Source organism: Lissotriton vulgaris, chromosome 2_2 (assembly GCF_964263255.1).
Source record: "Lissotriton vulgaris chromosome 2_2, aLisVul1.2, whole genome shotgun sequence".
Classification (NCBI taxonomy): domain Eukaryota; kingdom Metazoa; phylum Chordata; class Amphibia; order Caudata; family Salamandridae; genus Lissotriton; species Lissotriton vulgaris.
In genome coordinates, this window is record NC_141688.1 from 35793133 (window position 1) to 35809787 (window position 16655).

General features: G+C 44.8%; 1 protein-coding gene across 1 annotated transcript in view; it reads left to right on the top strand.

The window, feature by feature from the left end:
* Window positions 1–16655, top strand: part of BBS4 (Bardet-Biedl syndrome 4) — a 481469-nt gene that overhangs the window by 353026 nt on the left and 111788 nt on the right. The window contains exon 12 of the mRNA XM_086959248.1: window positions 5252–5423. Coding sequence (XP_086815374.1) covers window positions 5252–5423 — 172 coding nt within the window. The remainder of the gene's footprint in view (window positions 1–5251; window positions 5424–16655) is intronic.

A 16655-nucleotide genomic window follows, 5' to 3' on the forward strand; every position in this document is an offset into this window, starting at 1 on the left:
TTTCCAACGTCTAGGTTTGACTCTCAACCTCGAGAAGTCTACACTAGAGCCCAACAAGTTCATTACCTTTCTTGGGGCGACTCTGGACACGGAACGTATCGAAGCTTTCCCTTCTCAGGAGAGGAAAGTCAAACTCATCTCCCTGGCCACGTCAGTGGCATCAAGGAAAACCTTACCGGTCCGCACCTTCAAGTCTCTCCTAGGCATGATGTCCTCATGTATCATGCTCATACCCCATTGCCGCCTCAAGATGGGCCCACTCCAGGAGGAGTTGACAAACCAATGGACACAAAGCACAGGATCATTCGAGGACCGCATACGAGTCACTCGAAACATGGCCAACCACTTACAGTGGTGAAGATCACTCAAACACCTGTCCAAGGGATTGCCGTTCCTGCTGCCCGCAGAGCCACATGTGATAACAACGGACGCATCCCTAGAAGGCTGGGGAACGGTCCTCCAAGAACTCCAGGCCAATGGCAAATGGACAGAACAAGAAACCCAGCTCCACATCAACCTATTGGAGTTAAGAGCGGTCTTCCTGGCGCTACAAGCCTTCCTGCCACGCATTCAAAACTCCACAGTGCTCGTCAGGACAGACAACACCACGACGATGCACAACCTGAACAAGCAGGGGGGGGGGCGCGATCGCTATCACTATCACGCAAATCGCAAAGAGTCTGGAACTGGCTTGTGGTACATGGAATAACGCTGAAAGCAGAGTACGTCCCGGGCAAGGACAACGTCTTGGCGGACGCTCTGAGCAGACAGGGAACTCCAACTCACGAATGGGAAATGGACGTGGAAGCCCTGGCATACCTCTACGCGGAATCGGGAACTCCGCAAATAGACCTCTTTGCCACGAAAGAGAACGCCAAATGCCCAAGCTTTGCAAGCAGGCATCACCAACCGGGGACCCTTGGAAATGCTTTTTCCATCGCATGGTACAACATCTTTGCATACGCCTTTCCGCCATTCCCACTGATACCCAGGATTCTCAGGAAAATGAAGTCACAACCCTGCACCCTGATCGCTCCATTCTGGCCGAGGCAGCACTGGTTCACGGACCTTCACCGCCTCTCGGCCCAGCCACCTATTCGACTGCGTCAACATCCAGCTCTGCTCACAATGTCCCAGGGACAGGTTCTTCACCCGAATGTGAGCTCTCTAAAGTTGTCAGCGTGGCTCCTGAACACAGGGAATTCAGCCACCTAAACATCCCGCAGGAGTGCAGAGACATCCTTGCAAAGGCTAGAGCGGACAGCACTAATAAAACCTACTCATTAAAATAGAAGCGGTTTTGCTCTTGATGTGTGGCCGAAGGCCTACACCCTTTCCATATCACTCCACAGCAGCTGCTACCGTGCTTGCTACATCTGGCACAATCGGGCCTTGCGCACGCATCCATTAAAGTGCACCTGGCGGCGATCTCAAGGTTCACAAGGACTTCTAAAGGTCCAAAGACTCATAAAGCAGTTCCTTAAAGGCCTATACAGGTCCTTCCCACGACCAAGACTGATCCCTCCGTCGTGGCATCTCAACGTGGTCCTTCACCAATTAATGAAGCACCCCTTTGAACCCATCCATAGGGCGGACATCAAATTTATCTCATGGAAAACGGCCCTCCTCCTGGCCTTGACTTCGGCTAGAAGGGTCAGCGAGTTGCAGGCTCTCTCAATCCAAGACCCTTTCATTCAGTTCAGGGAGGACAGAGTGCTCTTACGAACTAACCCTCGGTTCATTCTGAAAGTCCCTTCGGACTTCCACCTCAACGAACCAGTGGTCCTCAGGTCATTTTTTCCAAATCCTACCACGGTAGCTGAGAAAACTCTTCATTCATTGGATCTGAAGAGGTGTCTTAAATTTTACATTGACAAGACAAAACACTTCCGAAAATCGTCTCAACTCTTTGTTGCCTTTAGTAGACCACGGAAGGGCATGCCCCTGTCAAAACAAAGCATTTCAAGGTGGATTTCCTCAGCGATCACCTTTTGCCATGACAAGACCGGACGACCTTTGGACTCAAGAGTCAAAGCCCATTCGACAAGAGCCATGTCCACGTCTGCGGCACTATTTGCTGGAGTGCCGGTATTGGACATCTGCAGAACGGCGACCTGGAAGTCACTGCATACCTTCACCAGGCACTACTGCCTTGATACTGAGCTGATGAAGGATGCAGCAGTGGGCCAAGCAGTGCTGCACCATCTATTCTAGTGAGGTGAGCCTTCTGACATCCCTCCATCCACTACTGGTATGCACATTCTTTTTCTAATATTTATATGACAATGCATGTTGGTGGTTTTACAGTCACGTGATATGTATTATCTACAGACTTATATATGATGTTCCATCAAAAATGTGCATAATATATTGCTTGCTACTCTGATTCAGGCATGTGAATCTATGAAAGACACCCAAATACTGGATAAGAAATGCGTTACTTACCTGTAACTGCAGTTATCCAGTACTGGTGTCTTTCATAGATTCACATGCACCCTCCCGCCTCCCCTGGAAGGACTCACCTATCTCTCTAACAAGTTTACGCCTACCTAGCTTGTTGCGTACGAAAATCTGAGAGACCTAGGCTCCTGACAGGAAGGTTCTAGAAGGAGGTGGTAGCTGATTGGTTGGTTTTCTTTATTTGGTCCTTTTTACAAAAGGACATAGATAGGCCACTAAGGTGGGACCCTTGGGCCTACTCTAGTTTGGTCCTTTATACAAAAGGACGTGGATAGGTCACTAAGGTGGGATCCTTAGGCCTATGTTTCTCTATGTATATCTATAGGACATTACTTTTTATATACCGGAGGCTCCCGTCTCGACGACGGGGAATGATTCAGGCATGTGAATCTATGAAAGACACCAATACTGGATAACTGCAGTTACAGGTAAGTAACGCATTTCTTATGGCTTCTCTAGAGCTACAGGATGCTTTCTTTTATATCCCCATTCACGTCGAGCATTGAAAGTAAATGAGATTTGAATTAGCTGTGTGCCATTATCAGTTCAAGTTTGCGCCTTGGATCTCATTTCAGATCCAAGAATATTTACAAAGTGCATGGCTCGAGCAGTGATTTTCCTGCATCACCAAAACATCTACATTGGGATGACTGGCTGGTCAAAGGGAAGAATATTGCACAACAGACATGTTCTCAATGTAGTGCCCAAAACCGTTTAGCAAGTTAAGTCTTTCAGTCAACATAGTCCAGTTTCAGCCATGCCCCCAGACATCCGTCCTGTTCTTTGGCGGCATCCTGAACACAACAGTAGGTAAGGCCTTCCCATTGGAAGAGATACATTTGCACCTTCAGTGCCTCACTCAACAGCTGAAGGATTCAACATTAGGTCATCTGGTTAAATCTCTGCTGTGCATAGTGTCTTCTTGCATCCCAGTTATTGTTTCTGTAGTGTACAGATTTGCTCTTTACCAGAGGTACTGGATACCCAGGGCTGGCTCAGAGTGACTGCATCCTTCAATGGTCAAATACAGATGTCAAGCAAATCAAGTCTGCAGTCACCTGGTGGTTGGAATGCACCAATCTTAAACACAGGGCTGGCTTTGGCGCCGGTGGCGAACAGCAAAACATACAAGGTGATGGCTGGAATGTTGCACATTGGCAAAACATTCACCCTCAGTCACACATCTGGGTTTAATCCATCGTTATTTTGCTCACCATGCCACCCCATTTCAAACATGGCCATATGCAAATCAGTCTTGACCCTGTGCCTCATGGGAACAGTCAAGCCCGAACTACCAAGCCACGTCTTCCCTGGACCGGAATCAAGCATCCTAGGACCGGTTTCTGGCTATCAGCCGTCATCAGCCAGGGAAGCTTGACTCCAGTGGCGTAGTGAGCACGGGCGCCTGGTGCAATGGATTTTTGGTACCCCACACCACTGACTACTACTTCACAGATTCCCTCACTACTTCCCTCCAACAGGGCCCCTCTCTCTCATGCATTTAATTTGTTTTATAGTGCTACTCATACCAGTGTAGGGTGTTAGAGTACTTTACATCTCTCACACATTATACAGAGACAGTGAAACATACGTGTGTAAATTAGTCTATAGGAAATCTTATAGAAGACCAAGAGGATTACAAGGTGTAGGAGTCACATGTCCTTCATACTAGTAGGTAGCATTTTTAGGAGTGTTTAGTCTGGAAAGGCACAAACTCTGGATTTAAAATGTACCACAGTGGCTGGGGTTGGCTTTACTAAAAAAATAACGTATTTCTACACCATGCAGTGTGTTTGTAGCTCTTTGATAATAGTTCATAGCTCACTGTGCTGTATTAAGATTCTAACTTATGAACGACAAGTAACCACAAGATCTCTGTGACAAAAGCAGTAACCCACTGAACTATCCAAGATAAAACCGTTCTGTGATCTGTATTTTTTTTTTTAAGCAGAGTTTTATATAGCGCAAATCGGGTATCAGAGCGCTTTACATAACACCAGTTGCATTACATGAGGACACATTCATTTTTGTTAGGCACAGGGAGATTAAGTGATTTGCCCAGCGTCATTGCCGAAACTCGAACCCGGTTTCCCAGATTCAAGGACTACCGCCCTAACCGTTAGGCCAACTCCTCTCCCCATTATTTTCAGCAGGCAACTTAACCCTCTATGCTACTTTATGATGAGTTAAAACTGCCACTAGACAACAGTCCTATTTCTCTCCAGCAGAAACAGTAATCGCCAGAGTTATATTGACATTTGCTTTCTTGCCTAAATGTTGCTGGACACACAAAGAACTCTGCAGCAGGTGCTTCTAAACCAATAAGTTATTTCCAAACATTGCCCTCTGTGCTCAGTGCCAGGTGCACTGCACCTGTTGCACTGCCCTCTACTCTCTTTATTGCAGTTCACTGCCATACTGACCTGTGTCTCTACTGCATATTTACTGTATAAGTCACTTGTTTACCGCTGTGTATGGCTCTCACTGCATCCCTAAGATTGTGTAAATCAGCTGCCCTTGCTGTGCATTTATAAAATATTTCTTTCTCTCCACAACCTACTCTTCTTTGTGAGTCTTAGCTTCTTTCGAAGGTATGTGCATGTCATCTCTACTTGAGTGGTCACTGATGAATATTTGAGGGTAGAATGGCTCCTTCAGTTGTAAGTGGTCTGCTTGCTACCTTAAGAGGCGCAGCATTCTTCTTGGAGGTGTTTGCTGCATGTCTACAGGAGACTCCCCTGTATTTGTTCATATTATTTTTTCCTAACAACTACCTTCTTTCTTCTCACAGGCCATCAGCTGCCTCAAGAGAGCCAATTACTTGGCACCGTTTGACTGGAAGGTACTCTCTAACCTTGGACTTGTGCACTTGACTATGCAGCAGTATGCCTCATCCTTCCATTTCCTTAGCGCTGCCATCAATCTTCAGCCACGGAGAGGAGAGCTCTACATGTTGCTGGCAGGTATGGATGGCTTGCATGCATGGAAGGAATTTTGCATTGAGCAAAATAAATCATTAGAGTTCAGAAAAATGGGCAACACCTAGTGGTGCAATTCATGGTTCTTTACAGAGACGCTGATGAAAAGTGTCTTCATATTGTGCTATGGGATAGTGTTCTTTCAAGAGATGAGCCTTTATCTTCTTCAGGAACGGCAGGGGGTTGTATAAGTTCTCATGAAATTGAGGATGCTATTCCATCACCTAAGGAGACTAGAGAACAGCTGCATTGTTTTTATTTTCTTGTATTGTTTCTTGTCAAGTCCTCACTGTCCTAACCCCTAGTAAGTTCACCTTACGTTGTTAGGTTCTTGACCAATACATCTTGGTATCAATTCTTATGGCCTTTTAAACAATACATATAGTTTTGAAGATGACGCTAGCTTGGATGTGAATCCATTGTAATTCCTTCAGTCACTGAGGGATGCAGTCAAATTTCTTCAGGTACTTGATGAAACAGGTTTGGCATGTAGGAATTACGCCATGTTACCACCTAGATATCAATTCCTTCAGGTTAAGAGCACTACTACAAATAAACAGCAGAAAGAGCTACTGTAAAGATGTCTTTGATGGGTGCCAGTGTGGTGCTTGCATACTTTTGATCAAAGCATTGCCTCCATCCAGGTATGCAAGACCCATGGCTCTGTATTGTTATGAAATCAGTTTCTGTAAGGAAGGGTTTTACTTTTTTTCCCAATGCAGCGCTGGTACCATGGCTATATGTTTTTTGATGGATTTGACCTAGGGGGCACCCGGTCTCCTTATATGAAGCTGCCAATCCTTTCCTACTAAACTGAGAGCATTGTATAGAAGATGCGTTGTGTCTGACCCTCTGGCAACATGGTGTATACAAAGCACGCCTCCTGAAATCTTATGTTCAAGAGGTAGAGGCCACAAAACAAATCAGTAAGAATGGGTTTAAACTGAAGAAACAAACTCATCACACAAGGTCTGAAGGCACTTCACTGGCTATTGTGGTAGAGTAGAAATTTAAAGTATTTTGCACTGTCCACACAGCATTTTAAAAAAAGGCCCAAAATACATATTGAAGCTAATTATGTTCTACCTACTGACCAGAAATGTCCGCTTTAGCCAAGCGCACCTGCTCTATCAGAATTGACATACAAGGAAAAAAGACTCTAGCAGATCACCAAGCCTGCCTGCTGGGACTTGGCCCTTCAACCAGATCTCCACCACCTGCTCACCACATACACACCTCAGCCATCATGACCTCGATGCACTCTGGATCACCAACTGACCCTTACTTCCACCATGTCTTCAACCTAGGACAGAAAGAAATCAGCAAGTGCCGTCACCGACATCCTCAATGCCTTCATCACCACAACCATCTTCCCCGACACATGGAAAAATCCCTCCTGAAGAAGCCCTCCGCCGACCACAGTGACCTCAATAATTACAGCCCCATCTTGCTGCTCCCCTTCTCTGCCAAGGTCCTAGAGAAAGCTATCAACCGCCAGCTCACCGGCCACCTCGAAGGAAACCACCTACTCGGCCCCTCCTAATCCTGCTTCTGGGCCAACCACAGCACCGAGACCACCCTGATCGCCGTGACCGGTGACATCAGAAGACCCCCACCAGATGCAACTTTCGTAATGCCATGAATGTCTCCAACTGGAAGAGGTCCAACTGCCTGAAGCTAAACACAGACAAGACGGAAGTTCTGATCTTTGGGAAGGACACTTCATTGTGGACAACACCTGGTGGCCCACCGGATTCTGACCCACATCGAACCCCACTGACCACACCCGCAACCTTGGCATCATCCGGACAGCAATCTCACTATAAAACGTCAGGTCAACGCAGTATCTTCCGCCTCCTTTTCCACCCTCTGCATGTTTCCAAAGATCTACAGATAGATCCCCATAAACACCAGAAAATCTGTTATACAAGCCCTCGTCACCAGCTTCCTGGACTACGGAAATTCAATCTACAACAGAATCACCACCCAACTCCTCAAGCAACTCCAGACTATTCAGAAAGCCGCAACCAAACTCGTCCTCAACCTCCCCAAGCATACCAGCACTACCCCCACCTCAGATGCCTCCATTGGCTTCCTGTGCAGAACGGGTCCCAGTTCAAGATTCTCACTCGCGCCTACAAAGCCCCCCCACAACATGGGACCAGCCCACATCAATCACCGCCTGGCATCCACCATCCTGCTGAATTGACTGCACTCAACCTCACTAGCCTTCACCCACAGTCCCCACATCTGCCGAACCGGAGGTAATTCCTTCTCCTATCTCGCTGCAAAGTGATGGAATGGCCTTCCCTCCACCTTCGAACATCTCCCTCACTCGCAGACTTCAGAAAGGGACACAAGACCTGGATATTCAACTAAAGACGTGCAGGACCCCAATGCCTGGATACCCCTGGGGTGATTAGCCACACTATATAAGTAATTATTGATTGAGATCTCCCATATTTCATCTGATTAGACAAGGCTCTAACATTCCCATAGCCAAACTGTCCACTGTCGATTAGACATCTCTATGAATACCCCCTCCCTTCAGTATCTGTTCTACCCAAATACTGGGGCTCTCTCAGCTCATTTCATCATTGCTAATTAAGTCAATTATCAGTCTATGGTTTTATGATTAAAACCTCTAAGATCAGTGGTTGACATGGTGGCTGTGAGTGATGTGGCAAACAAGCCACTCTTTTAAATGTGACCCTTGTTTCTTGGCAGTGGGGTTTGCTATGTGAAGCAACCTGGAGTACCTTTGCTGTTTTTCACCCACATGTTGTGGCCAAACCTGTTTGATCTCCTTTTCTTGGATATAGTACTGGTTGCATCCATGATTGTCACCTCTAAGCATTTCCACAGCTGTACGCAGCATTTCAGAACACAATGAAAATAAACAAATAAATCAACGTGTCATAAGTCATACTCACCCAGCCTTTATTAAGTAAACACATTTACAACTCACTCAAGTCTTTCACATAACCAACCATTACTCTAAAGCAGCATGGAGTGTGGTATATTTAGCTTTTGTCTTAGCAAAATCTTCCAGAGTCTCATACCAGTCATGTAATGCTTTTACATTCAGTATAAACATGGGGACATCTTTCTTAAACATTATGCTGTACGGTAATCAAACATGGCCACTACTAATTGCCAATTGTTCTAAATTCTGAGAGTAAAGTAAAATTAAGATTTGATTCTAATGTATACTATTCAATCTGAAGGTCAGCATTTTGTTCCATATTGATGGTAACTGAACCAAAAAAACCACACCTCTAGTCAAAATTCAGAATTTAGGTACTACCAAGAAAACTTGTTTGGTGCTGAGCAGGTCCCTGGCCAGGGTGTGCATTTGGATACTAATCAGTGAGATTCTTATTGGTATAGACATTTAAAACTAGCACAGCTTATCTTGATTTGAATGGAAGCTGTGAGGAAATGGGGCATATTGTATAATGATCACAACCTTCCCTGAGGGCATTTTTTCTGGGCATAAAAATGGCACCTCTGGCACCTAGAACTCAGATGTTGTTGAACCGGAGAAGAGGACCGAAAAAGAACTACCCTGCTGCAATACAACACCTTTACGACCTGTCCGGTTTTGTTTGTTAAACCGAAGAAATGACAAGAAAACCGACACCAATTTATAAAAGTAAAGCAAATTTTTATAGATTTTTTTAGTCATCAAAGCAAAAGCTATATACCGGAGTGTTCCAGAGATATAGAATTAACAAATGTTTAGTAAATATTAAGCTTTTACTCCACTGCAAGCATAGGCAAATTGACACCAAGAAACCTTGGAGCACATGCATCAAACCATTTTGCGATCGCAAACAGTGCAAATCGCAACATTCGGCCATTTGTGATTGCAAAATGGCCTTTTCGGATGCATGTACCTTTTGTGCAATTTACAATTGAGGAATTCAATTTTTTTTGCGATTCCCTTAATTGTGAATGCAGTTAGGGAATTGCAAATTGCGATTCTCTAAATGCAATGCACCATGCATTTGCAAATCGCAAATTACCACCAAGTTCAAGTTGATGGTAATTTCCAATTCCTTTGAAAAATACAAAAAAAAGCATTTTTCAAAGTGCATTGTGGTGCACACACATGCCCTTAGGGCATGTGTGTGTACCACAAGTGCATAACTGCCTTTTTTAGGTCTCGCTAACGCAGTGCACATGGACTGCATGGGAGGGGACCTCTTGTAATCGACTCGCTTTTTGGGCCAAAAACGTGCACGCGTTGCATTGCTTTCAATAGCAACATGTGAACGTTTGGCCATTCCCTTGCGGGAGTGAGCTTGAACCATCTGTTTGTAATTACAAGATGGTTCCTGCTCGCTCTCGCAAGGGAAACAGGCGCTCCCCCTTCTGCCTCCTCCTCTCCAAACTTTTTTCTTTTTTCACTTTCAGCACGAGACACATGCGCTTGTTTGAGTGTCTCTCTCTCCTTCGTGTACTGCAACGCCACTATGTGCTCTAGAGTGCCCCTCTACCTCTATGTAGTGCCTCTCCATACAGATCGTCTCTAAGATGCCACTCTAGTCTCAGAACCTCTAACCAACTCTGTTCCTTAATGTTTCTGTGTACCCCTATTCGCGGGGTGACCTACATTAGTACCCGACTACTTCTCGGTGGGTTCGCTCAAGCACCCCTCTTTTCTGCTTCTTCAACGCACCCCCTATCCCGCTCCTCCACTCCTGGCACGCCAACCTCAATTCTTGTACAACAAACCTTTGCCCTTCAGCAGCCCTTCTCAGTTCCCTCTCTGGAGCTGGCACGCCAACGAGGACCGGCAGTGGAGGGTGGGGCTGCTGGAAGGAAGAGCGGGGGCAGCTCTGGCTCCGGCCGAGCATCAATCTGCTTCGTTTCATCGTTAATAGGGCCTGCAGCCCCAGCTCTGGTGATATTCATCCGGGCCGCGGCGGGCCTCAAGGCAGACACAGAGCAGTCCAGGGTTTATGAGCCGAGTGGGCCAGCTCCCATCACCTGCTCGCCCAGTTACAGGGCTCGGGGCTTGGAAAACGCTCCAATAAATCTCCTTTCTGACTCGGAGGAGAAGCAGCCCGTTTGGTGGCCGTGCTGGGTATGGACCCCGTCAACACAGAGGCGAACACAGGGCCTCTTGTTTGGACCCACCATGATTAGTGGGCTGCTTGTTCCAGTGCTTGGGGTTATGGGACAGGAAGCTCCACTGCTGGTAGCCAACAGCATGAGCGCCTATGGAGGCACACAGTGGTCTAAATGCCCTCTAGTGCATAGATGCCCGGGCATAAGGCGCTCTATATTGTGTAGTCTGGCATATAAAGTATGGACTATCAATATGTTAAACATTATATGGATATACTTACATATATCTAAAGAAACTCCTTCACAAGAAAGAATGCAGAGGCCACAGCAGGGGAAAACCAAGGAAGCTATTTATTCACAAGATGTGGCGATGGCATTTCGGCATGCATAAGCTTTCTTCAGCGCCCAAGTAGTCAGGATGCAGTCCTTCGCGCTAATAAATGTCCTGCCACCTATTTGAAAATTCAAACAAGCTCCGCCCCTAAAGATGTGAGCACACCTGATGCCGGTCCTCAGGTCTCCCGTGGACTCCAAGACCCAGGATACACTGTGAAGATCCCAGGTAAGTTGTGCTTGGAGGTAATTCTGCCAAGTGGTTGCGCAGGGTGCAAGACACAGCTCGAAGGTAAAACCAATTATCCTGCTTCTATACATGTAAATAAGGACTCCTTAGGTCCCCAACCGCTCCAGCCTCACAGTTTGGGAATCCTTCCAGCGGGGGCAGAAAGACAATTCTCGCCGCCCTGCATGAGGTGGAATACCTCACAACCGCCTGCATCTCCGCCAACACCGAGGCGGGCCCAGGCCATCCGATCACTCGGAAAACAGAAACTGCCATAGACAGAGAGCCAGTGACGTCCGGGCCGCTTTGTAGAGCGGGGGTCTCTGTAACGCGTCGCTGGCTGGCGTGGAAATGTCTAAAGAAAGTTTAAAAAAATAATATCTATATATTACGGAATACAAGCTATAAAACAGGAAAACAGAAAAAATCAGGGACCACATAACGTGTGAGTCAAAATTTGTGGTATACAGACTGATGTGTCCATGTGGGAAATCCTACATAGGAAGCACTATAAACAAACTTAAACTTCGGATCCTTCAACACCTACGTGCGATAAAAAACAAGGATCCTAATTACCCCATGGCCATACATTTTGCCGATTGTCATCAGAGCAACCCCGACCTACTGAAATACTCGAGGATCAAAATCAGTAAACCATCAGAAAGAGGGGGAGATCGTACACAACAACTACGTAAACTTGAATCAAGAATGATCCTAGGAATGGGGACAGAATATCCATATGTACACAATCAAGATGCAGAACTGTTTGTACATTTGTAAATAGTGACTGGTACAAATAAACAGGAAAAGAGGTGAATGAATAAAGAAAAGAACTGAGAAAGATTTGAACTCTGAACTTAAGGAAATCTGTATATAATTATATATAGGTGTAAAGTTGTAGATGAGTGGCGATGAAGTTGCCAATGAATACTAAATGAACATAAACCATACATAAAATACAGCATGAAGGCAAATTGAACAATGAAGGGACAGGGAAATTAGTGAATGGAAAGCCTGAACTGAATCCCAAAGGCTGATATATTTTGTTACAAAATAGAAATGTACTTAACATGAAGAAGTGTAAATATTCCAACTAAAAGAGGGAAGTACCCAAAATTGTAACCCCGATTTGGGATATAAAAAATTGTAAATATTGTAACATATTATACAAGATAATCAAAAACTGGAAAAGTCCACCATGGGACAGAAACACTTTGGTGGAAAAAAGACAGACTCTAATTCACTGTGAATTGAAGTTATATCCACGGAGATATGGAAATAGAACCCTGATCCAATCATTGGAACAAAACCTTTTGCCTCTTTCTTCTCTCCTTTCCTTCCCCAATCTTCTTCTATTCCCAACCCCATTTCTTCCCTTCTCTCCCCTCCCTCTCTTTCTTCTTTCTTGGTAACATAATGGAAGACAACAAATGAAGAAATATAGAACAATGTAATGAATAACCATCATTAATTTTTTATGTACTTCACCATGACTTTATGAGTTGTCTGACATATTCTCCTATATGTTCCCATCTCTTGGACGGCCAACATGCAGAGAACGTTTTTTGATTTTTGATTTTTAATGTGTACTTTGTCAGTATTGTAATATTTAGTACTTCACTGTAATGGAATAAGAAAATGGCGACCACTATGCTGCCACGAACTGTAAGCAAGGTTGACAGTCTAGAGGAGCAATGGAAAGGGAAAAAGGGTACTGCACATAGCACTTTAAAAATGGTCTAGACTCCAGGGACTCTATGGTCCAGTGGAAGGCTAGGAGTAGCCGAAACGCGTAGGCCGTCCAATTTTCTGCACGGTATCTTTGCACATGGTGTGTGAATAAAAAATCATTTTGAAAAGACTTACCTGTTGCTGTGCCGTGACTCCGCCGTGAGGGATGTAGAGGCGAGAGATTCTTAAGGAATATATATATATATATATATAAGTATATATATATATATATATATATATATATATATATATATATATATCCCATACACAATGGCGAAATGAACCAACGCCACTTGCTTTCGGCGGGCCACAGCGGGGTTCGCCTTACCCCCGTAAATCCAGTCAAACAGTTGTCACCAGTATCCACAAGACAACAAGCTGAGGCCCATTTGCATTCCAGGTGAGTTTTATTGGCAGAAAACACCCAACGCGTTTCGCAGCAACAGCCGCTTGATCACGAGTGAAAGTTTGTGTTTCTTCAATAAAGATATATACAAAGTAACCATGTGGTCATGTGACATAAACAGTGAAGACACACTCCCTTCTTGATCTTACAGGGCTCCAAAAACCCATAAATGATAACATAATTATTTACCATAAATCAAGGTATCTGATTTACAATATGAAGGTGAACAAACGAAAATTCAATGCATAATCGTCGTTAGTATGTAGTCCCACAATTTCTAAACTACCACTCCCATAATTCTTAGCGCACACCATTTCGCGGTGTGTCCATGAGCGCTGTCTCCGCGCTACCTTTTCTGATTGCCCCAGTGGGCCAAAACTTAGGTTAAAGTATCACCCGTGTTCTCACACGGTGTCCCTTTCCAATTATATTTAGACCACATTTGCCTAATTTCCACAACATATGATGAAGTCATGCCCAAGTGGGCCCCAACAATGAAAAAATTATAATTCTATATTTCAAAATTTCTTTTCATCGTGCATGTCCGGTTTCAACATTAGTCCAAACAAATATCATAATTCAATGTCCATATGTATGCACTGATTCAGTGTCCGTACTCTCAATTATGTTTGCCCCAGTGGGCATCACGTGACCATTTCCTCATGGCCATCATGGAAGGGTCCTGTTTTAAAGGTTATCGCGCAGTCTTTTATGTACAATTACAGCAGAATTTCAATATTTTCGTTTTTCTTCAAGTAAGGTGGAACCACCCAATATCTGTAACAAGAGAGTGTGCTCATTAAAATACCATCAGACAACACTAAACATAATTCAAATTTCAATTTTTTCCATTTTTAAAAACAGTTGTTATACAGCTTTCCAAGTTCTAACAGCAACCTGTGATTTGCGGTAAACTACTCACACATTTTTCCAAATCAGTGTCTGTCTGTAATACATTCCAGTATCTATCAAGACATTTTCTCATTTCGTATGCTTTGTTGCTATATGTTGCCACAAATCTCGCTTTATTAGAATATTGGATCAATTCATTTTTTGCTTTCAACAGGTCATCCCGCAAATCACATTTAGAAAGGCACAATCCTTTAAAGACATTCTAAGCCCAGCAATGCTACCTATTTAATTTTTTAACTTTCATGTATCGTACACTTCTCTGCAGTGAGGAAATTAGTCCACTGAGTTATCTCGCAGGGCCACACTGGTCCTGGCACCGTCTTGTCCAGTTAATAGAGAGATAGAAGGAGAAACGTCCGCAGAGTCGGAAAGTGTACTACTAGCTAGAGAAATAGAAAGACAGATTTTAAAAGAGGCGCGCAATAGAAATAAACAAAATGGACAAAGTGACGGGGGACAGAAAGAGTGAAGCAGACAGTGTGAGAAAGAGAGAACTAGCAGGAGACCTAGAGAGGATGCAAAAACAGACAGTGAAACAACGGGGAGTGAGAGCAACAAACCAGCATTGGACGCAAAAGTGAAACTGATGAATGCCGCGAAAGTGAAACTGATGAGTGATTGCGCGGCCTGCTGCAGTATAGAGAGGTGAGGTGGATGGGGGAGTGGAGGCCATCATCTGTGGTGGAATGGAAGCACAGAGAGAGGCAAGCAAGTGGGGGTAGGGGGTGGGGGGGTGGAATTGAAGCACGGAGAGAGGCAAGCAAAGCGGCCCGAGCACATGCACTCAAGCTCTAGGCTGGCCATAGCAGCAGTACGTGCCTTTTTGCGGGGGTTCCCTGGTGGGCTAAATAGCCCCTGGTGAGAACTGGCTGCACTACGGTCAAGACCGGCAATCGGTCATAACACAGGGGCCTGCCTCAATCACCCCTAGGGGTTCTGGTAATTGCCAGCCGGGGGACGTGTTTGCAATGAGGCGGCATTGGAGGCAGCCGAAGACCGAAACACTGCAGCATAAGAGGAGAGGGTGTCTGTTGGGGTTCTGCTGGCAACACTGGTGGTGAAAGTGGGCTGTGGGGAGCAAGATTTGAGATATGAAAAGACAATACAATATTTCGCATTGTAGGAATAATGTTAAATACGGTTAAATGTTGTCTCAGCTTCAGGAATGGGAATGCTACTGCAAAAGGTCAAAGGGAGCACCCCTCGCATGTTAGTCTTTGTTTGCTGTCCCTGGGAGAGGGTCACAGAGTCAGTGACTGGCGGCCCTGTCCTTTTGCTCCACCGGCGTACAACTGGGGCACCGATTGCCCCACTATAGAGCTAGCTGGATCAATAAAAATCATACAGTCGTGATTAGATATAGATTAGGATGAAGTCTGGAATTGTTTCAACACCAAGGCATGTTTTTTCTCTAAATACCATGAGCTCAAGTATGCATATTTATTAAAAGCATAAATCTTAAAGCAAGCACACTTGCCAACAAGCACCAACACTCCTATTTTACCAGAGCTTTGCCCTCTTTCAAATCATAGAAACCAGAGTCCTCCTGGTCACAACAAATGACTCCCTCTCAAACGTGCCACCCGGGCTGCATTCAGACTCAGCAGCTGCACAGTACGTGCTCTGGACTCCTGCGGCCACCGTGGTTCCGTGAGGTTGGGTTTCGGCATGGCAGGGATCATTCATGATTATGTTTAAATTACCGCTCTGCGGTGTAAGTGCTGCCCTGGCATTGTCACATCCTGCATAATGCCGCATGCAGCCATGAGGATTACTTCCTATTTTACCTAATACATTGTAGCCAGCAGCCCCCAAAGCCTACCAGCAGCAGCGCTCTCACAGAGGCGTGCTGCCACTCCAGTGTCAGTATAGCGGCATTATGACTGGACAGCAGAGGCAGGTGCTATGCCTATTGTGCGTGAATTTGCATTTCAGTGCAGACCACCACAGTGAAATGCGTTAGCCTAACACCTGATGCTTGGTACTTGGCAGGGCTATAAGTAACACTTTCTCGCCAGCAAAATCAAGCCATAAAAAGGAGGGAAACCTATATATAGAAATACATGTATAGCTGTCAAGGTTTCACATTGCTCTGTGTGACCTTTTCATGATTTCAGTGTCTTTATTAGTGACATTTCAACAACTATGAGTGACGCTTTCTTTCCAGCAAAATCTAGCTGGCAAATTTAATTTTCCTTTTGTGACATTTTCATATTTTCCTTGTGTTTGTGTGACATTTCTATTCTTATGTCTGAAGCGTCTCAATATTTTGCTTCCCAACAACATTTTGATCCATGACCAATATAACAGGGAATTAATTAACATAGTCTTTAATCCCTATTAGCACTGCACCTTAAACAGTAGAACTTGTGATTTCACATCTGATTTTAGTGTGTTGCCTTTGTATACTTTACCATGCTTGTATTGCATTTCATGATGTTTCCTTTTTACATATAAAATTGTTGTGATATTAGAAAGGCATCTACATAGCACTTCAAGAATACCAAATAGTGACCAATTCCTTTGCAAT